We start from the raw sequence: 23,874 nt of genomic DNA on the forward strand, positions 1-23,874 counted from the left end.
CAGTCAGGTACCGGGTGCAGAGCACAGGAGTCTGGTACTGGGGTCATTCCATGTCAAGTGGACCACGGGCCCCCACTTGACCATCTCCGATGTTGTTAAAAGGTTGGCATATATGTAGAACTAACTTTGGTAAAGTTTCAGGTCACAGTATGCAATAGTATTGGAGTTGTGGCCCTGGTAGTGGAGGTAGGTGAAACGGTCACCGATTCCGCTGAGCATAATCAGTCATGTTCAAGTAATTGCTGTGGCAGATCTATGAGAGCAGGTGGTGTGAAAGTGCACGTGCTTATATAACTTTTCACGCCGATTTCTCAAATTGCTGCCTCAAAGCTTATAAAAAAGTACTTTTTTGACAGTATGAGGCCAAAGTAGGCCAATAAATCTGTAGTGTAAATTTTTTTGTGGAATTCAACTGCCCCTATCTCCAAAGGAAAACATTATTTTAGTATGACATTAGTGTAGCTAATTATCCAACTGGACACCATCACAATCATAAAACAACAGACTTTAAAGTTACTTAGCTCCTGTGATAATGTCATGTAAAATTGCTTTCACAAATCGCGTGTTCAATTTGCACCATCTTTGAAGTCCAATAGCAAAAAAGAAGCATAACAGATTTTCTTGAAACAACATTCATTAAAAAGAACAGATTTTGAACAACAACATATATTTTTTCTGGATAGGCGTTTTTCCTTAGAAGGGAGGAACGGTCTTTAAAGTTAGGTCACTTTTTGTTTGGTAAGCCTTGACGCAGTGATTTTTTTAATCAGCATGAAAAGTTGTATAAGCACGTGCACTTTCACACCTTCTGCTCTCAGATGTCCCACAGCAATTACTCGAACATTGCTGATTGTACACCGTGGAGTCGGTGACAATTTCACCTACCTCCACTATTATTGCATACTGAGAATTGAAACTTTACCAAAGTTAGTTCTACATATATACGAACCTTCATGGAAAATTTCATCAAAATCGGAGATGGTCAAGTGGGGACGATTTTTAAAATTAGTCCACCTGACACTGAATGACCACTGGGAACATGGCACGTGTTTCCCCACCAGACAGGCACCAGAGATACTACATATGAGTCTCCACCAGTCAGGTACCTAAAACACTGTACAAAAGTCCCCACCAGTCAGGTAGCAGAGACACTGTACAAAAGTCCCCACCAGTCAGGTACCAGGGGCATGGCACAGGAGTCCCCCACGAGTCAGGTACCAGGGGCATGGCACAGGAGTCCCCCACCAGTCAGGTACCAGGGGCACGGCACAGGAGTCCCCCACCAGTCAGGTACCAGGGGCACGGCACAGGAGTCCCCCACCAGTCAGGTACCAGGGGCATGGCACAGGAGTCCGCCATCAGTCAGGTACCAGGGGCACGGCACAGGACTCCCCCATCAGTCAGGTACCAGGGGCACGGCACAGGACTCCCCACCAGTCAGGTTCTGGGACACGACAAAGGAATTCTCATCCCTTTTAACACATACTGTAGGTCATGCACTAGATATAGAGAAGAGGGAAGTTATGCCATGGAAGGTAAAATGCTGTATAAAACGTTGTGTGTATTATGACAAAGTCCACCGCTCAAACTAGAGGAATTTTCCATAGAAATGTTTATTGACCTCATAGAGTGTTTCTACTTCCCTGTTTATCAGCTCATTGTCTGGATGTCTAATCACAGACAGGGAAGGAAGTTGTTGTGTATGAAATATGGCCCCATGTCCTTTCATTGCACCTGGACATCTAGATATAGAAACACATCACTTCCAAAATGAGAGATAGTATTTAGGTTCAGTGAAGTGCAGTAATGTGTTCATTATTAGGGAAATAATGAAGGCTGTTCATATTTTTCTATTTCATATGTATTTGTATGTATTTCTAGTACAAAATATTTTAACTATTTATCTAGCAATGAGAAACTTGTGGTTCTGAACTTTTACAATCAGTATATTAATGATGGTAGGAAACTACTACTAGATGATTGCTTGGAAAAGTTATAATGTTGAGTCAGCTGCAGGACTTCATACTTTGGCCTGGGAATATGACTCCAAGGGGCATATGTAATAGGATGCAAGCTGCAGCCAATACAGAAACTCCTAAGCGTCTTCCCGTATTTTTAAAGCGGCAATCATTTTATAGGAAAAACAAATCCTGTTTTGACTTTAAACCGGTCGCCGCTTTAAAAACACGGGAAGACTCGCAGAAGTTCACGCAGCGGCTGTAGCTCACAACCTATTCCATAAGCCACCAAATCTTAGGAGCTGGGACCAAGAGGCAGGAGCTGGTCGTCATGTAAGTAACGATTCTACAAGTCTTACAATCATTTGTAGGTGTGTGGTGAAGTATACTGGTAAGAGATACAGGGCCCGAACCAGTTGTGGACGGTATTGCACAGTCGCAGGAAGAATGGTCCTGTTCACCGCCCCCTCAACACCGCAGCATGTCAATCATGTTGCGGCTACACGGAGACTGTGAGCGATCATGCAGGACCCATTCTGCACATACGCCTAATGGGGCCTGCGACTCTGCAGACCCCCAAACATCCGACATATGTACGTAAACCACAGAGTTTACATACATATCGGAATCAGGCCCATAGTATCATGCCTAGCAGCAGACAATATTTCACGGGCTGACAAATAATATATAATATGCAGCCTGCACCCAAACAAAAACTGGCAGCAGCCGATGCTCCAACACATATTGCAGTTACTAATGACCCATCACCATCATAACGATGTACCAACCAGTGGCGAGTGAAACATTACCGACCTACAGCTACTGTCCCTTGTTCACTGCGATTTCTGGGAACCAGTTTGAGTTCCCAAATACAGAGTACTGTACACTTACAGCAGACTCACTTCTGCATTCACAGGAAACCCTGATGCTGTCCTGACCAAGTTTCCCTCTATGGCTGCTGTAATATCACAGTCTTACTAATGTTGTGTTGGGACCTGTAGAAATGCAGGAAACCAGTTCTAATGACTCCTGGCAGATACAGGTCTTTATTCACAGCTTGGTTTCTAATGCAGTGTAAGCACAAAAGGGGGACACATGCAGCAGGGGGCGTATCTTAGTTGCTACAGCATCGATGATTTGGCCTAATGACCGCTTTCAATCAATGGTCAAATTATAACGAACAATTGTATAATGGTAGCAAGACGTCAGCAAGCAAAGCACAGATGTGCCCTCATACAAGTAGATTTAATAGGCCATGTCGCGCAAGACGCCTGGTGCTCGAATGTGCGTCTTAGTCGCAACGCAAAACCACTTCACCAGTCTGTATTGATTCATTTGATATGAGACACATATATATGTGCGACTGAGCTTAAACGGAACTTGGCATGAAATAACAGCTGCGGTCGCTGCATGGTAGCACTTTGTATACAGATTCAGGCCCAGCTGTACACAGATGTACAAGTGTTACATACCAGATTAATGTCTTTGAAGCAGTTTTGTCGCATCGCGTTGCAACCAAGACACACATTCGAGCTACGAAGACGTGAAAAAGATGCTTGGCGCAAGCAGTATCACCCGGGACCTGGCGAGCAGAGATGGTTGCTTGGAGAGACTGCATCAATAGTGTATGAGGGCACATCTCTATATTCAATAACACAATAAAACACCTGTTTTACACACTAAGCAAACGAGTAACAAATTCATATTTTTGTTCAGCAAACTATTCTTTTGGTTTATCTGAAGGATTAAACAGCAGAATGTTACTTCTAAGGGCCACAAAGGAGCTACGTAATGTGTTTGGCATACAGAGTGGGATGGAGGAAGGCAGAGACCACACTGCAGGGAGGACAAAGACCTACTAATAAGATCTGATGTAATAACCAAAAGAAGTAACTTCAGCCCCACAGAGACTGATCACAGTAAGGCAATGCAATTTAAAAATACCTCTGAGCATAAAAAGATTTTGTACCTATTGACTTCTTCTATGTCCCCCAGTATGAAATTGTGAAGTTAAAGCTAGTGTGCTTGCCGGTGTTTGGAAGGAAGCAGAGGTCTGAGTGACCTGAGAGGAGCGAGGAAATTCCAACAATACAGCTTGCTGCATATGTTTACATTCCGCTGCCTTAAATCTGGAAGGGAAACGAGGGCTACAGAGAAGCTCTGTGACCAGGAGAGATAATCAGCCAGCGAAATGCGAACCTGGAGGACGCCCAGAGACCAAAGGATGTCTAAAAACAGCTCTGCCTCCTGAAGACCTCCAATCAGCGTACGCAGACAGGAAACCATCTTATTACAGACTGTCCCAGCTGTGTTTTCTCTTAGTGTAAAATGCCAATGTCTTTGTCTGCCGTGTCATCAAATCAACCAAAGAGAGAAAAACAACCCCGAAGCCAGGGCCATGTGTATAAGCAGGAACAAGCCGACATGACATAGATGGGGGAATATGCACAGGGTTCAGTATATTTTGTCGACATTCATCATGCCGATCGTAATGTTGACACTGATTAAATGTAAACAGGATTAGAATACTGACAAAACAGTGTGTCCCGATGCAGCGCTCACTTACCGGCTAGCGGATCACTGGCAGTCAGGTGATGGTGAGTTACAGCCGTCATCCAGTGGTGAGTAATGCTAACCTCTATCCCTAATCCTCCCCTCCTACAGGCTAACCCTAATCCTCCCCTGCCGCAGCCTAAACATGTCTCCTGCAATGAACATGTCGACATAACAACGCCGACATTATGTCTGCATAGTGGTGTTGACATTATGACTGTTGACATGGTGACTGCATCCCTATGCACAAACGCTAAGCTTCACATTATAACCTCTTCTCTTGTATTACATTTATGGGTCCATGCCAAGTACCATACCCACATCCAGGGCATCACAGGTGCAAAGTCTTATGGACGGGCTCAGCCACATATATAGGAAAGTGGGATGATGGAGAATAAACTGTTTCCCGGATGGTAGAAGACAATAAACGTTGGCCAACTGTAAGGCAAATGAATGGTTTCCAACACAAGTCATGGAGAGGGGGAGAGGGAGAGATCTCTATCTGTAATTTTCTACTTTGCTCCATGGTACCTACAACCTGCAGCTGTGTATTTTTAACATGCAATGGCCGTAGAAATTTGAGGGGTATATTTACTAAGCAGCTAAAATTGTCAGTGGTTCTGGCCATGGGATTTAGCAGTGCAAATATTAAATGAATAACCAGGTGTGTTCTGAAATTAATTTTATCGCCCTTTGAAACCCGGCCAATGATTCAGTGCACTCCCTCCTCACCTGGGCAACATCTTCCAGCTTGTTCCACTTGACAGAGAGTAACAGTTTAGGAAGTGAGCAGGGGAAGTTTTCCCGGCAGTCGTAGCGCAAGGTCCAAATCAGATCCTTCTCATTCTCACACAGCTGGCACAGTGGGTCCCTCTCCATGATCTCCTTCAGCTCAATATTAAACTTCTTTCCACCGCGACCCTGAAATATTGAGATCACAATCACAGTTTATGAAAGTCTAGGACGACAGTCAGGAGATGGGTGACTGCTCATGGACAGTGTACGTAACACCTGACACTAACACAGCTGGGTTGGTAAGGACGCTTCTAAAGACCACAGATGTATCTAACAAAGAAAACCCAGCAACTATAAGGAGCACATTTAAGAATGACTGTACTCAGGTTGTATTTCTTTTTAAGAACAGGACAGTGGCAAAGTGGTTAGCATTGCTGTTTCACAGCATTAGGGTTGGGTTATGTTTCCACTCAGGCCCCATCTATGAGTGTGGGTTTCCTAACACAAAGTCCAAAAATATACTAGTAGGTTAATTCTAACATATTTGGACGCTACTCTGTGCCTATGCATGTATGTTTGTGTGTAAGGAAATTTGGACCATAAGCTCTAATGGAGCAGGGACTGAGGTGAATAATTGCTTAGAGTAGTCCAAGATGGCTGTCTCACCCTCTGCAAAATATGTAAAGTGCTGAGTCCTCTTGGGAGAAAAGTATTAAATAAAGAATTATTATTCACTAGCTGTTTCCCGTGGCTTTGCCAAATTACTTCTGTCAACATTTTATTTATTTGAGGTGTTCTAGATGTATTGTTTTGCATGGGGGCCCTGGCACAGGATTGGCCCATGTGACCAGCAGCACAATACAGACTGGTAACAGCAGTGACTTCACCCACCACTCACACCAATGTCACTGTTAGTCCTGAGTACAGACTGCTATGAAGCTTATCAAGTCAATGTGAGCCCAAAGTACCTCTCCCCCCACCCCCTACCAACCGGGTGCATGGTGCCACACCTATCTCTTGCACTGATGTCAATAAATTTTGTTTTTGCAATTGCTCAGCTTTAACTTAATGGATTGAGATGAAACAAAGTCCAGGTTATTTCTATGAGTTTCCACTACAAAATGATGGCAGTTTTCATGAAAATCGGTTAAATAGTTTTTGTGCCAACTTGGAACAAACAGACAGACGCGTTGTTAAAATATCAGTATAGATTTTAGAAATCCATGTATTCATTGTTAGTTGTAGTTAGTCAGGAACACCACTAGATGCCAGCATTGTGCTATATGAACAGGATTGGCACAAAAATGCAATAAGAATTTGTGTCTCTTCTTCCTAGAGCTACATACATATACTGCAAGAAAAGAACAAAAAAGGCAGATATAAACATACGAAGAACAACAAAGTGTCCAAACTTATTTCTCTGTATCATTTTTTGTTTTAGTTACTGCACTTTATACATGCTATAAAGAGCATAATGCACAGGTGAAACTAGGTAAACGCTGTAGAGATATAAAAAAAAAAAAAAGAAAAAAGACTGATTTCTGTGCGAGCTGTCCTTACAGCAATGTGTTAATAGACTATAAAAACTAAACTAAAACTAAATTCGTGATTGGGTTATGATAGTTTACAAACCAACATAATTTATTTCCCCTAGGGTACCGGTAATATTCCTAGTTAATGCTCCCTAGAGTCGAGGACAAATTAACAAATGGTTACAAGACACAAAGTATACTCTCTTTGTTGGGGCACTCTTGTGTTGGTGTATTTGTGTAAATAAGATTTTACTTTTATGAAACATCAACTTGTGTCTAATAATTTTTCAAACACTTAGAGACAGTAAGAAACAATGAATAATTAGTTGATCTCATATGTTGTTAATGACCAATCTGTAGAGATCAATGTTAACACTGTACATAGAGGTGTGATTTTTAAGTAGTACAAGTGGATAGGGATCTATCCTCCATATAAATCACAATATGATCTCTCTACAGTGTAACCTGTTCTCCGTGAAATCAGACAGACAATGTTAATAAAAATTTACAAAGTATTTGAAAACATTTGAGCACATTCTTGTATTAATATCAAAATTATGCTACCATGAGGAATTTTAGTTTACAAGATAATGCAATTAGACCCTCTGGTAGCAGAAAAATGTAATAAAAATCAACCACACAGAACTGTTAAAGAAAAAAATACATGCAAAGATCTGTATCAGCATGAGAATAAACTTAGATCAATCTGATATGGGACTAACATCCCCAAACAGCAGCTCTGTGCTCAGCAAGCAAAAACTCCACACAGAGCTGCTGCCGTAAATATCAAACAAGGAATCATCTAAGTATCAGATTAAATACAATTCACCTGAATTCACCTATAAAGATCGCACAATGTTATCATATATAGAGGGGTATATTATATGATTATCAAATAATATCCAGTATAGCAATACACTTTCTATGTACTATGTTTCTATCTTGTAGCAGAGAAATATTATGAATATAAGCCACATGAGACTGTTGCTGAAAAAATATATATCATGCTAAAATCTGTATCAGCATGAAAATCAATCTAATATGGAACTAACATCCACATACGGTAACTGAACAGCAAGTAAAAACTCCACACAAGTGCTGTTGTAAGTATTATGCAAGAATCATCTCAGCATCTAATATACACTTCACCTCATACAAGGATCGTACAATGTAATCATATATAATTTTGTATAATATGGTGATCAAATACGATCTAATGCATCAATTTACTTACTATGTTCCACAGGGGACAAATTCTTGCAATTTAAGCAGTCATAGCATAATTCAACAAAAGAGTTTATGTTGTGGAGTCATACAAAAATTAGTAAGTGGAGGATACTGTATAAAATGTGATCAGTCTAATATAGTCATTAGTAGATATAAGTTACTACTAAGTAAAAAAAAAGCTCCAACTAGATAAAGACAAATGGAGAAGAATGTAGTATCTGAGCTTATTATTCACCACTTGCTTCTACTTCCTGCCTGTTTGCTTAATTAAAGCAGAGGACAGGGGAGTGAGAACACAAGTCACCGCGCGGCGGCGTCTCCCCGGGCTCCCAGCAGAAGAAAAGGAGGTAACTACTGCCCCAAGTGCTAACTACCCTCAGGGGTGTATCTAGGGATCCGAGCGCCCCTGGCAATGTAATGGACTGGCGCCCCCCCCCCCCCCCATAATTTCAGGCAGTGCCCCCAGTAGTATTCCCCCCTATGCATTGCCCCCAGTAGCAGTCACCCTCCCCAAACAGTGTCCCCAGTAGAAGTCCCCCTTATGCAGTGCCCCCAGTAGAAGTCCCCCCTGTGCAGTGACCCAAGTAGTAATCCCCCCTATACATTGCCCCCAGTAGTAATCCCCCCTATGCACTGCCCCCCATAGTAGTCTCCCTATGCATTGCCCCCATGATTGAGCTCCAGCCGGCTCTTTCCGTGGCCGTTGCAGCCAACGAGAGTCTGTGAGACTCTCATTGGCTGGCTGCTATAACAAACACACAGCCACCGCTGGCAGCTGTTTGTTTGTTACTGTGTAGGGCAGACCATTGTCACTGCGGTCTGCCCTATACTTGTGGGCCCCGGGGGGACTAGCGGTGGCTGCACCGCCGCTAGTTCCGGCCTGATCAACCACTTGGCTGCTGGTGGCACTGCCGGACGGCGCCCCCCTTTGGCCGGCACCCCTGGCGAGTGCCATCCTGGCCAATGGGTAGATACGCCCCTGTCTACCCTTACCCCCTCCCTACCACCAGTACTGCCCCAACTGCTATCCTGAACCCCTGCCTGCCCCAAGTATTGCCTGCCACTAACACTCTCCTTGTCCCCCAGTACTGCCCCAGCTGCGATCTATCCGTGTACCCTCCCTGTCCCACATACTGCCCCAGCTTCTATCTACACTTGCCCCCTCCCTACCCCCAGTGCTACCCCAGTTGCTATCCTGACCCCCTACCTTCCCCTAACACCCTCCTTTCCCCCCCAGTACTGCCCTAGCTACCATCAACCCTTACCACCTTCCTACCCCCAAGTACTGCTTGACCCTAACCTCCTCCTTGACCCCAGTACTGTGCCAGCTGCCATCTACCCTTGCTCCCCCCCTCCCTACCCCCAGTTCTGCCTGCCAGTAACCCCCTCATAGCCCCCTCAGTACTGCACCAGCTGCTATCTACCCTTGCCCCCTCCCTACCTCTAGCACTGCCTGCCCCTAGCCCCCTCCGTGCCCCTCAGCACTGTCGCAATTACTGTCTGCCCAGACTCCCCATAATATGTGATGGACCCAGAAACAGTGGATTAGGACCCCAATTTATTAAAGTGAGGGGTCCCTGGGACCCACAATTTATTTTGCTCAGCGCAATATATATGGTAATCAAGTAATATGCAATATATAATATATTAATTGACTTTCTATGTTCTATCTGGTAGCAGAGACATATTGTGAACATAAGCAACACAAGACTGTTGAATCTGCATCAGCATGAGACTAAACATAGATCAATCTAAAGTAAGACTTATGCTGGGTACATACTAGCGACCAAGCCTGGCCAACCTGTGGCTCTCCAGCTGTTGTGAAACTACACATCCCAGCATGCCCTGCCACAGTTTTAGCATTCCCTATTAGCAAAACATTTTCAGGGCATGCTGGGACTTGTAGTTTCACAACAGCTGGAGAGCCACAAATTGGCCAGGCCTGCTCTAGACGATATTGGATGTTATATCGTCCACATCAGGCAGTGTGTACCCGCTATGTCACTGATGATGCGCGCGGATTGGGCCACCAGGCCGGTTCCTGCATTGGCCGGTGGCCGTCCAACACTTACTCACCTCCATGCCGTGACTGGAGCTCAGCTCCGATCGGGAAGCACAACAGCGAATAGTAAAAAAACCAAACTGCTGACTGGAGAGCCGCTGCGCTGCCGCAGCAGGTTCTCCCAACAAGCCTTTGCGAAGCGGAGCCTGTCACTCTCCACTGATGGCTCCGCCTCCTTCCAGCTCCTCTGCAGCCCGCCAGACCCCCCTCCTACTGGACAGGACAGCAGGCTGCACAGTGACGCCGCAGCCGAGAGAAGCAGAAGGCAGTCAAAAAGAGCAGTGGCAAGAGGTAAGATGCGACGGCGGCGTCTGCACGGGGGGATTGGGGGGGCGGGGCAGAGTGGAGACTAAAGCAGGTGCTGCTGAGGGGAATAAAGAGGCTAACACATTGGGGCTGGGACACACAGGCTGAGATACAGGTGCTGGGGGGAATGAGGAGGCTAACACATTGGGGCTGGGACACAGGCTGAGACAGGTGCTGGGGGGAATGGGGAGGTTAACACATTGGGGCTGGGGCACACAGGCTGAGACACAGGTGCTGGGGGAATGAGGCTAACACATTGGGGCTGGGACACACAGGCTGAGACACAGGTGCTGGGGGGGATGAGGAGGCTAACACATTGGGGCTGGGACACACAGGCTGAGACACAGGTGCTGGGGGGAATGGGGAGGTTAACACATTGGGGCTGGGACACACAGGCTGAGACACAGGTGCTGGGGGGAAAGAGGAGGTTAACACATTGGGGCTGGGGCACACAGGCTGAGACACAGGTGCTGGGGGGAATGAGGCTAACACATTGGGGCTGGGACACAGGCTGAGACACAGGTGCTGGGGGGAATAAGGAGGCTAACACATTGGGGCTGGGACACAGGCTGAGACACAGGTGCTGGCGGGAATGAGGAGGCTAACACATTGGGGCTGGGGCACACAGGCTGAGACAGGTGCTGGGGGGAATGGGGAGGTTAACACATTGGGGCTGGGGCATACAGGCTGAGACACAGGTGCTGGGGGGAATGAGGAGGCCAACACATTGGGGCTGGGACACACAGGCTGAGACACAGGTGCTGGGGGGAATAAGGAGGCTAACACATTGGGGCTGGGACACAGGCTGAGACACAGGTGCTGGGGGAATGAGGCTAACACATTGGGGATGGGGCACACAGGCTGAGACACAGGTGCTGGGGGGAATAAGGAGGCTAACACATTGGGGCTGGGACACATGGGCTGAGACACAGCTGCTGGGGGAATGAGGCTAACACATTGGGGAAGGGGCACACAGGCTGAGACACAGGTGCTGGGGGGAATGAGGAGGCTAACACATTGGGGCTGGGGCACACAGGCTGAGACAGGTGCTGGGGGGAATGGGGAGGTTAACACATTGGGGCTGGGGCACACAGGCTGAGACACAGGTGCTGGGGGGAATAAGGAGGCTGACACATTGAGGCTGGGGCACACAGGCTGAGACACAGGTGCTGGGGGGAATGAGGAGGCCAACACATTGGGGCTGGGACACACAGGCTGAGACACAGGTGCTGGGGGGAATAAGGAGGCTAACACATTGGGGCTGGCACACAGGCTGAGACACAGGTGCTGGGGGGAATAAGGAGGCTAACACATTGGGGCTGGGACACATGGGCTGAGACACAGGTGCTGGGGGGGAATAAGGCTAACAGTGTTCACGCTAGGTCCGGCAACAGGCAGGGCGCCGGACCTAGAGCTAGGCGACCGCTGCGCCGCCGTTTTGACCACCCACGGGACACCGTTACCCGCGAGTAGAGACAGAACCCGCAGGTTGTTTCAGTGGGGCGCCGCACTGGAGGGCAGGATGCTTTCTGCCCTTCAGAAATAGGGCAGGGCGCGGCGCCCCACTGAAACAGCCTAGTAGGAAAGCTACTAACACATTGGGGCTGGGGCACATGGGCTGAGGCACACAGGTGCTGCTGGGGGGAATGAGGCTGACACACGCTGGGGAATGGGGTTGAGACACACTGGGGCTTTGAGTAATGAGGCTGACACACACTGGGGCTGGTGAATGGGATTGAGACACACACACCTGGGCTGGGGAATAGTGTTGAAACGCACACTGCGGATGAGGTGAATGAGGCTGACACGCACTCTGGGGCTGGGGAATGGGGTTGAGACACAGACTGGGAGGAATGAGGCTGACACAAACTGGGGTTGAGACACACACTGGGGCTGGGGAATGGGGTTGAGATACACACTCTGGCTGGGGGGAATGAGGCTGACACACTGGGGCTGAGACACAGATTGGAGCTGGGGAATGGGTCTGAGAGACACACCGGGTCTGGAGGAATGGGTCTGAGAGACACACACTGGGTCTGGAGGAATGGGTCTGTAAGAATGGGTCTGACAGAGGCACTGGGTCTGGGGGAATGGGGTAGAGACACACTGGGTCTAGGCAATGAGGCTGAGACACATTGGGGCTGGGGAATGGGTCTGACAGAGGCACTTGGTCTGGGGGAATGGGGTAGAGACACACTGGGTCTAGGCAATGAGGCTGAGACACACTGGGGCTGGGGGAATGAGAGCTACATGTGGGCCTGGGTATGGAGAGACGCCGGGGTTTCTGGAGAGAGACATGGAGGCCTGGAGATGTAGACACAGGCAGCCTGGAGAACCACAAGGGGCCTGGAGAACCACAGGGGGGGGGCCTGGGGATGGAGAGACGTAGGGAGGTCTGGAGTAACACGGGGCCTGGAAAGACACAGAACTTGTTTGATATGGGAAATTCACATTTTGCCCTGCACAAACACTTACTGTTACTATACATTATCTAGTTATAATGAAGACATTGGTTATATTTCTACATAAACAGGCATCTTTCAGACAGTGTGATTTACATGAATAGTGAATATAGGCTGAAGACGCTGCCCACTGAGGGTCAAACTATTTAGAGGTTCCCTGTTGCTGAGGAAACACCATATCGGTACGAAAAAAACTTCCAAACTGACTGGCCTGTATTTAGTGCAGAGGGATGGGGGTCCCCAAAAAGAGTATCATTCACCAAGATTTCTTTTGCTGACCCTGCTCCCCTCAGTGAATTGCAAAAGCCTCTCCAGGCCCTAAGAGGAGGGAGTATCCTGCCCTCCTCCACAGACCCCGCCCCCTCCACAGACCCACCCCCTCAACAGACCAGCCCCCATAAAGGCTGCTTCCAGAAATTTCCATCCCAATCCGCCCCTGCACGCACCGTGTCATCAGCAACATCGCTCATCAGACCTGCGATGTAGTCAGCAGGGGCCACAAATGTAGAATGGCCCACGCCGTCACTCCCGGCATCATCAAGTGTGTACATTTGTGCTGATGCCAGCACCCCGCTGGGTCCCGTGGATACCAAGGTTGGTACACACACACACAGACATAGTCTGGTGTGTACTGGCCTGAACATCCGCTAATAGAAACTGAACAGCAAGTAAAAACTCCACATTAGAATATTGTTGGTAGTAGATATAAGCTTATTAAGTTAAAAAAGCTCCAACTACATAAATACAAATGGAGAAGAATGTAGTATCTGAGCTTATTATTCACCACTTCCTTCTACTTCCCGCCTGTTTGCTTAATTAAGCAGAGGACAGGGGAGTGAGAGCACAAGTAGGTGTGTTTGGCTCAGATGGAAGGAAGGGTACAGGATTGAATATGCTGTTGTGGGAGCAGTCAATCCCAGCAATCCCTGTTGGTATAAACCATTGCAGGGAGATCATAGGGATAAGTGCCACAATGAGTGTCCAATAGAAAGGAGATAAAGTTATATAAGATATACTAAATAGCAATTAGACATTAATTAGTCATAGTTAAACAACATGCTAGTGTGATGGTGCATAAAACAGGTGACAGTGGTGTGATTTTCAAATACAATAGATCAAAGTAGAATCCCATACATGGGGAGAATTTCCTAATGTAATATACCTACCAGGAATGGTCTGGCACAGACAGGAACCACTGGCTTGCTGACGTACGTTTCGCCTTGATGTGGCTTGTTCATCTTGCCACATCAAGGCGAAACGAACGTCAGCAAGTAGTTTCGGTCTGTGCATGGACCGGACTGCCAGACCACTCCTGGTAGCTATATTACATTAAGAAATGTGTCTGTGCACTGCTGTTCCATCCGCTACTCATTCTATGGTATGAATACTTTTTAAAATGGGCTTCTTTGATGAGACATTCTACAATTGGTTCTGACAGTCAAACCAGTAATCTTGAATAGCTTAGCAGGGATGCAAGTTTCCTGTTCTCATTGGGATGAAACTGTTCCCAGGGCATTTATTTATTTAACTTTTTGGTGCATCGTTAATCATTAACCTTTTTACTAACACTGATACTTGGCAAGATACAATATAGTAACACATTTCTCCGTGTGTAATAGGGATATCAAATGACCCTCTAGAATGGAACAGGTAACCAATTTATACACTAATTTGTTTAACCTGTTAATGGCTAACTTACTGACATCAGAGAAGATACGACATATACCACATATCACCAAGGAAAGCAATGTAAAATAAAAAATATAGTATCTGTAAAATGGCCAAATTGGAAGGGCATGCTGGAACTAGTACTGCTTCAACAGCTCTCATTCATAGTGTCACAACATGCTTACTACCCTAAATATACCTGTAAGTAAAGGTAACTCACCGACATTGTCAGGCTGTCACTATGACGGGCAATCTCCGCAGCTTTCTCAAGTATCTGCTCAAAAAAATATATGTTTTAGTTTAGACAGGTGAAAAAACACACAAAAAAGTAACAAAATATAATAATCTTGTCCACAGTTCAATGTACAGATTTAATCTCTAAGGAAGGTAATAGGTGGCACTATTTCTATGTTGTCTAGATGTTCTCTCCTTTGAGCACTACTGTTATGGCACACCAGTGGGCACTACTGTTATTATGGCACACCATTGGGCATTATTCTACTATAGACCACCACAGGGCAGTGCTACTACAGCATACCACTAGACAGTACTCTGCTATCGAACACCACTGGACACTACTGATGCTATGACACACTACTGTGCACTACTTTGGCACACCTCTTAGCATTAGTACTACTACTAGAGCACACTACTCGGCGCTACTGCTTCTATGTCACACCACTGGGCACGGTTGTAGTAGGTATTACCGCATGGCCAGCGGTTCCTGACAGCGGAAGCCCGGCAGAGGTGAAGATCCCAACTGCTAATAAGGAGAGTAATGCAAACCTAATTCCCTACCCTAACCCTCCTGTAGGGGTGCTTAACCCCCCCTTCCCCACAGCCTAAACCTAAGTCTCCTGGGGGGGGCGCCTAACCCTAACCCCCCCTTCCCCTAGCCTACACCTAACCCCAAGTCCCCCCCGGGAGCCCTAAAACCTAACCCTTCCCCCCCCCCCGCGGCTGTCCACGCCCGGTTTACCTTCGTTCGGTATGCTGGGCGTCGGTCTCCCGGGCGTAGGTCTAATGACAGACGTCGGGATTTTGATGCCTGTCATTAGAACTTTGCCGGGATTAGACAGTCGCGAAGCCGGCGGTCTGCATTTAGACCGTCGGCTTCCTGACTACATCCCCTGGGCAGTACTACTGTTACAATGGCACTTTCCGATACTATGGCACAACACTAGGCACTAATACATGTTAGGTACTAGTACAGCTGCCAATAGGCTATATGCACTTAATGCAAGATGAAGGTACAAGTTATGCTTCATTTCGGGCCACAATGTGCGTGAAATCAGCTTGTATATGTGAACACTGTGGGACTGATTCTGAGACGGACAACGGAGCAATATTTTTCGTCTGCACATGCGTCCGAGCCTGCCTCGCGATTTTGTTCGTACTAAGGGCCTGATTAATTATGGATCGCTATTATGATCGCAGCTGCTAATATTTGCAACTGCACAGCTAGCACAGAGACGCCCACTACCGCTTTCTTACATCCGTAAGATCTTGCAGTCCTGCGTAAATATCGGTAACATCGAGTAACATTGGACCATCACGCAGAATTACAGCAGGTCTGATCTGCCTCAGAAATTACAGCTCACGTCGCACGCAGCGAGTACTCAAGCTGCGTATGCCGTCGCAGTGGATAATTTATGCACGCCCATGTAACGGCGTTCAAACGAACAGGCACGTCTGTGTTTATCTGTCCACTCCCTTGTCAGCACCCACAAACTGCAGTTCCTGTCACTCACTCTGCAATGGGTCTGCGTAGTCACTGCGATCGCAGTCCCTGGTTTACGCACACGCACTGCCTACATATGCGTAGAACGCAACAATCGTCCGATAGCATGCGTAATCACAGTTGCGATCCTTGCTGAATCAGGCCCAGAATCTCAATGAAATAATTAGAACCACCTGATGACCTTTTCAAATGTGTCAGTCTGTAGTGACTACACCTGTGACGTCCCTGTCACTCAGTCTGCGATGGCTTTGTCTGCGTGCATGATCACAGAGCTATTGCAATCCTGACCTGCGCACATGCACTGCAGTGCATACGAAGTACGTACCATCTGCTGATCTGCGAATGCTGCTGCAATTGCGTTTCATGACAAATCAGGCCCTATGTCGCAAATCAAATTTAGAGGCGCGGTAGCAGAAATGTAAAAAGCATTCTTAGATGGTGACTAGGAGGTAACAGGGGGGGTGGCTAAAAGGAAGCACGGCTGCTCACATAGGAGCCATACTCAGACAGAGAAACTTCCCCTGCCGTAAGGCTGGTGCAAGATTGCATGGTGCGACCGATGGTAGCATCTAGACACACCAGACAGTAACGCAGCGTCTAAGTATTTGTAGGCGACAATAAACGCAAAGATGGCCGCGACTGTGTTCAACTCAGAATTGGGCCCCATCTCTGCACTGGGAAGCAGCTCTGCCTGGCATCTTGCATAGGTAGCTGGATAATCCCTTCCAAGATTTTATTATTCTTGTCCTGATAATATAGAAAATAATATACAGTGTCTTGGGTAGATGACGAGATGTAAACGTATTTCCCGATGAGACAGATGTAATGCCAAGCCTGGTCTTTAAGGAAATAAATAGATTTTCTAAGCATACTGCTGCTGTACTGTAAATGTCATTTGTTTTTTTAGTGGCAGTGATAATTTAACAAAAAACAAATTTCTACCATTAGTGGCATGTACACCCCATGTGCTGGGGTAATGCCCATAATGCCCATGTTCTGGTACTCTCACCAGAACCATCCTAATGCTCTACCATCCTAACACTGAGCCTCAAGCAACAGCACCTTGTCTGACTCATCACAGATCAGGAAAAGTAGGGGCTCAGCAGACACATGAAGATAGAGGGTAATAGAAATAATGATTGTACTGGATTGTCTGGGGCTCTGTGGTTCGATGACAACCATATTGAAGCTACAACAGTAGAGGGATCCATGATTAATAATAATTACCTTATCGAATGGTGGGTAATAAATGCCCACTTTGGAGTACTCTGTGAACTTGATGTGTAGACCAGTAGCGTTCTCAATAAAAGGATTGGTACGGACCGTTCCCATTGGATTCAGCATTTCTTCAAGTTCATCTGGAAGGGAATGGATACATGAAGGTTAGTCAGTCATGCAAGCGAGGCCATGTGCACACTTCCGGACAGGTCATACGTACCAGGGAATGATGACCAGCTGTGCAGGACATGTACCCCTGTCTTCAGCTGTCCTTTGTAGTCAAAGACCATGGTGTTCACCCAGGCCACAGGGGAATGCTGTGAGACATGTCATACATTAGCAGATACCATACTGGAAATATTAATCTACTTGTGAAAATGAGGACGTTGCAGGACTCTACATAATGCCAGATGGTAATGATGTTCTAGGAGACCCCCAATTGCATTGTTTTCTAGAATTCATTTTTTGGCTAGATAGTTAGGACAGGCCAGGCAACAGCAGTTTGGAATAGCCAGGCCGTGATACTAGGCACCGGGCCCAGGCCGCGATACAAAGTAGGATAAGCAGACATGAAAGCACTAGGTCAGATAACCAGTTCTGCAGACTTCATTGCTGACATATGAATCACAGATACACGGTTTAATGGATTAGGCTTCCTGCATCCTTTTGTAGGAATCAATTTTCCTTTGTAATATCTGTATAATCTTATCTATGTAAACTGTTAGCGCTTTATAAATACAGTGCATATAAAATTACTTGTAGCATAGATTAATTTATAGTGTATATGTATAGTAATTCAAACTTCAATATAAATAAAATATAGCCTGTATAGAGATACTACTCAACAAATCCTACATATACTTTGAAATGAAAAAAAAAAAAAAGGTGTCAAACAAACTGTAAATTCCTGGTAGTCTGGTTTTATTAATTGTAGAGTCTCCTAAGAAATAAGTAGTTTATTACATTCAAATACTCTAAGCTTGTTTAAATATCTTAATGAGAGGTGTTATACTAGAAGTATATATAAATAATATCAGAGGCCCAGGGACAGGACAACAAATTGGCATAATAGTCAGATGCAATGAAGAATTGAGGGTTCTCTTGCTGTCCCTGCTTTTCTATGCCCTGATAAAACAGCAGCCAACCCATACTACTACATCGCCACTACAACATAAGAGCAAACATGGGGGATCTTTATCGTGGGTGATCAACCACTGGACCTAAATGTCAGTGTAATCCTAACACCCAAGGAAAAATAAAAATGATAAAACGCACAACTGACAAAGCAACAGACACGTACCGTTTTGCCAGATTTCTTAATGGTCTGGTATTTAGCGTTCGATGGTTTGTTAACCTTCTTGTTCTTTGTTTTGTCCAGCACAGCGTAAATCGCCAGACAGAGACGAGCCATCCGTGGCAGATCACAGACAGAGATGTCAAATTCAAATGTCTCATTCCACAGGTGGTCATTTTTTCCTGGCATCTCAGTAGTCATGATGGGTTTAGCCAACAGTTCAGTGCCATGAAATAAACCAGCCCGCACCACTACCTTGGGACACATAAGACACAGTGAAAATTACGGAGGTCACAAGCGCGAACTTAACCAACCAAAACACTTTGATATAGACTAAACGCTTGATTCTGCCGTTTATGTTCTGATAAACACAACTACGACGTCGATAACCCTGTGCTAATAAAGGCAATTATTCAGCAACTAAGTAACTTAAGGATAAAGTCATGTGGACATCTATACACCCAACTTGCTTGCTGTTTACATCTCAATAAAACTGGTTGTCATAAGAATAAGTCTTAATAAATTTAGCATGAGAGTTTCAGAAACATTAGTGAAAGCTCCTCTGATGCGTGCAGGATTGCCGGTTGTTTATCTTTCCGCCTGATTGGAGAAACAATTACTTCTGCAATTATGTTAGGACACTGATAATAAATTGCTTTTGGAGAACTATATTGCAGACACAAATACATGGTAATTTCCAGTGTAATATCCCTAAGGCTACCTGGATTTGCAGCTGTAGAACTAGAATACGTTGCCTACCTGCTGGCTAAAGCTACACTGCAGATTTTTACAACCAAGCTTGGGAATGCCAGAGGCAGATTTGGATTCTCATGTGAAGAAGCTGTATAGGAGGTGTGGCTATTAAATAATGAGACTGATGCTATCATTTATTAATTATATTAAGTACATTTTAACTCTGTTCCCCTTCTGCATCCACACACCACTGCATTCTTACTTTCCATTGGTCACAGCCGTGCTGTAGCTCATTATCTGTCAGATGTCTCAACAGCTCCGTTGTGTTCTTCTTAACCTCAGTAACTGATGCAAAAACGGGTTACTTTGAGTACAGATTTGACTTTAGGGGAAAAGAAAGTCAAATGGTGCTAGGTCTGGAGGGTGTTCTAGCTCTGCAATCTCTTTCTCAGCCAAAAACTGCATCACAGAGAGAGCTGTGTGGGCTGGTGTGTTGCCCTGATAGTGGATGAAACCAATTTTACACAACTCTGGTCTCTTTCTTCTGATTCTTTCCTGCAAAGTAGCTACGACAATTTTGCAGTACTGTTGATTCATCATCCAGATGTTGAGTCGACGGTCAATTCAATCAATTTTATCTATTTTTTCCATATTTTCACTTGTTTTTGATGTGTGACGCCTTCCGGGACGGTCATCATCTTCGACATCCTCATGCACATGACATACAATCTGCCCCATAAGCCTCGGTTAGCATATGGAAAGATTCGGTGGGCGGTTTGTTCAATTTACTTAAACTTTTAAGTTAACGCGTTGCTTTACTTTTGAACTAAGCATTTTTATGACACACGGGAAAGACGCAACTTCTTCTAATGCTGTGTGACAGAAAACGCTCTGTGTGAGAGGGGTGAAACTTGCAAAACCGTTTTGGGACAGTCCAAAGTCAATGTTCCCCCCAATCTTTTTTAACTCACACAGTATTTTTTTTTTTTTTACAAGTACAGTCTCGTTATTGAATAGCCAAACATTGCACGTAAAAAGCAGTCTGCTAAAAGATTGTATGCCCACAAGAACAGTGCATGCTGAGGACCAGAGAGCACGAGTTGGCCTCCCAGCGTAAAACATTTACAAAAACCAAGCTGAAGATTTTTTTTTCTTTGAAAATGAGACAAACACACAGAAAAAATATAATTGGTCTATTACTGAAATCGTCCACTTCATTTTAGAATAAATAATAAATATAGCAATTTTTTCCCCAATAGGACTCAAGGCTCTTAAATAGCGTAACATTCTGGAAGCAAGTGTGGTTCATTTAAAGAAGAAATAATAAATCTTACTGTATCCTCTGTGTTCAGTTTGCTTCCCTTTATCAGTGTAATCTTGTACAGTTCATTCGAATCCCAAACATTCTGCGCCATCATCTAGAAGAGAAACCAAAAGGTGTTATTCTCTCACCAGTGACAAGTCTGATCTTCAGGAGCAGCGCTTACATAGATCTCTGCTTTACAAGCGGCTATCTTCCACACATTCATCTGAATATTGTTGATACAAAATAAAAATTTTAACAAAAACACACATTTTAACTACAGTAATAGAGAGTGTCTGCTAATCTCATTGTAACCTATTTTCAGTTGTGCTTCAGATATCTTGACAAAGCTTTTGGGGTAACAACAGGAGTTGATCTGATGGATAAACTTATACCGGGCTGGTTATAGATTGTATTGCTGTATCCTCCTAGAATGGAATTACACAGATACAGCACCTAAATGTAAGATGGCACTCTAAAACAAGGCCACTCCCGATTTAAAGTTATTTTTAAAGCCTACTGAACTCTTATCTCCAGGTACTACAGTTTTGATATTTCTATTTTGCAGTCAAGTACTCACTATAGCAGTTCTTACTCACTAAGAGACAACATCACCACCAAAATTAAGAATTATGGTAAGAACTTACCCGTGTTAACTCTATTTCTTCAAAGTCCATAGGCTTCACAGGGATTACCATGGGGTGTAGCTGGTTGGAGTCTCGGAGCAGCACTGCGCCTCTCAATAAACGATTTGGCCCCAGCTTTCTGTTGTCTGTCATCCTTCATGTTAATACACACCACACTACATACCACCACCTCCCCACACAAACACCACCCCCAACTCACCACACTTCACCACCCAGCCAATCCATCATCTACAAGAAGAGCGCACCCGACCAACAATTATCAATCCTACCAATATCAGGACCTGGTACTCCTGTAAGAAGGGGCAGCACGTCACTAACCCCCAAAACATCCACCTCAACCACTTGCAATACACTTACTCTCCAATCCATCACCCTGCTCTCCTAACCCTACAACCCCCACCACCACCTACCCCACCTCCCACGCATACCCCTACCCTCCCCTCTCCACCTCTCCCCCGTCACACCATCCCACACCATCTCAGAAACACCCTCCTCCCCCACCATTCTACAATTAGACCACAACATATATGTGCGCAGTCCACCCTGACCTACCACAGCTCTGTCCTAGATAAGAAATAAAGAGCAAGCATCCAGTAAACCCTAAAACCATAGGGTCATAACCTCCGGATGAGCACCCTTAAAAATAAGAGTGCTCTGTGACAGTTGCGGGCTGAGGATGGCTTCCTTGCCCAAAGCATCGTCCTGACCACAGAGCTAGAGAAATTATTGGCACATAAGAGGGATAACTCAAGAACCACACCATCAAAGACAGACAAGGAAGGTCAGAGTACAGACAAGGACCCTGTACCAACAGGTCCTGCCATAGAGGAAGTGGAAAAGGAGTGTCTATGGAGAGACTCCATAGCTTGGTGAACCAGTAGTGCCTAGGCCAGGCTGGAGCTATCAGTATAACTGTGCCACCTTCCTGCTCAAATTTCCGAAGAACCCTTGGGAGGAGGGAAATCGGATGAAAAAAAAGGTATGCGCAATTGAAATTCCATCGCACTGCCAGAGCATCCACAAAAGCTGCTGATGGGTCTCTGGTCCTGGACCCATACCTGGGGACCTTGTGGCTGTGACGAGAGGCCATGAGGTCTACATCTGGTAGGCTCAATTTGTTCACCAGGAGTTGAAAGACATCTGGGTGGAAATCCCACTCTCAGGCATGTACATCCTAAGAGCTATTTCACACACTCCGGTTCTGGCCGGCCAGGCAAGAACCGGGCGGTAGCTGGCCGGGGTTTTTCAGGCACTCTGTGCCTTTCACAAGCAGCAGCTTTGAGCCGCATTTATTTATTTATTTTTTTATCCTATTGGGCATGCGCAGCAGCAGCAGCAGCTGCTGCACAAGCCCGGCCCGGCAAAAGCCAGTGTGTGTGAAAGGAAACATTGATTCCTCCACACTACTGGTGTGCAGGGACCGTCCTGCATAGTAGTTTTTTCCGGCTATAACATGGTGACCGTGCCGTGGCCGTGCCGTGTGAAAGGACCCGCTGAATTCCTGCATGTACTAGATTTTACACCAGGCGGCGGTCAAAACCGGAGTGTGTTTAATAGCTCTAATGGCTTAGGAAGTATGCTTCCCAGTTGAGGACTCCGGGGATGAATACTGCAGAGATTGCCAGGAGATAACGTTCGGCCCACATTAGGATGTGTGCTACTTCCCGCATAGCTGCATGACTTTGCATGCCTCCTTGATGGTTGAGGTAGGCAACTGTGGTCGCATTATCGGACTGCATTTGGACCGGCCTTCCCTGGAGAAGGTGTCGCGCCAAAGTGAGCGCTCTGTACACAGCTCAAAGCTCCAGAATGTTTATAGGCAGATAAAATTCCTGAGTTTTCTATCTTCACTGAAAGGCATGACCACCTGTCACCGCTTCCCATCCGTGAAGGCTGGCATCCGTAGTAAGAAGTTGCCAATTTGGAATCCAGAAGGGGCGACCCTCGTTTAGATGGGATGTCTGTAGCCACCACGAGCGGGAAAGCCGAACCTCCAGAGACAGGAGGATCGTCTGGGATCGGATTAGATAATCTGTTCCACCAGGAGAGAATCAATTGTTGAAGGGACTGGATTGGAACTGTGCATATTCCACCATATCGAAGGTGGATACCATGCACCCCTGGACCTGCATTGCTGAGTGAATGGATACTCTTCGATTGTGGAGCAATTTGCACACACGCAATTGCAGAACCGAAATCTTGTCTGCTGGCAGAAAGATCCTTTGTACCTGAGAATCTAGGAGTGCATCCAGCAGTGAGCTCGCAGGCAGTCATAACCGTCATCATCTTGGTAAAGACCCGAGGGGCCATTGACCGACCAAATGGCAGTGCCTGAAACTGGTAATGTCGCTGCAAAACAGCAAACCATAGAAATCGTTGGTGGGATGGCGTAATAGGCACAAGCAGATACGCATCCTGAATGTCCAGGGAAACCGTAAAATCCTCAGGTTCCGTTGCCAGAACGATAGTTCGTAC

The 23,874-nt window shown here is 45.9% G+C and overlaps 1 protein-coding gene across 5 annotated transcripts in view; it reads right to left on the reverse strand.

Annotated features, from left to right (window-relative positions):
* The window catches only part of PIK3CB (phosphatidylinositol-4,5-bisphosphate 3-kinase catalytic subunit beta), a 211,350-nt gene that overhangs the window by 32,868 nt on the left and 154,608 nt on the right, over positions 1-23,874 (reverse strand). For all 5 annotated transcript variants that reach the window (XM_088466471.1, XM_088466472.1, XM_088466477.1 and 2 more), the window contains 6 exons: positions 20,784-20,867; positions 18,763-19,011; positions 17,683-17,779; positions 17,472-17,602; positions 14,724-14,777; positions 5,244-5,432 (listed from right to left, as the gene is read on the reverse strand). In XM_088466471.1, coding sequence (XP_088322597.1) covers positions 5,244-5,432; positions 14,724-14,777; positions 17,472-17,602; positions 17,683-17,779; positions 18,763-19,011; positions 20,784-20,867 — 804 coding nt within the window. The remainder of the gene's footprint in view (positions 1-5,243; positions 5,433-14,723; positions 14,778-17,471; positions 17,603-17,682; positions 17,780-18,762; positions 19,012-20,783; positions 20,868-23,874) is intronic.

Source organism: Taudactylus pleione, unplaced genomic scaffold (genome assembly GCF_031769625.1).
Source record: "Taudactylus pleione unplaced genomic scaffold, aTauple2 ptg000066l, whole genome shotgun sequence".
Classification (NCBI taxonomy): Eukaryota; Metazoa; Chordata; class Amphibia; order Anura; family Myobatrachidae; genus Taudactylus; species Taudactylus pleione.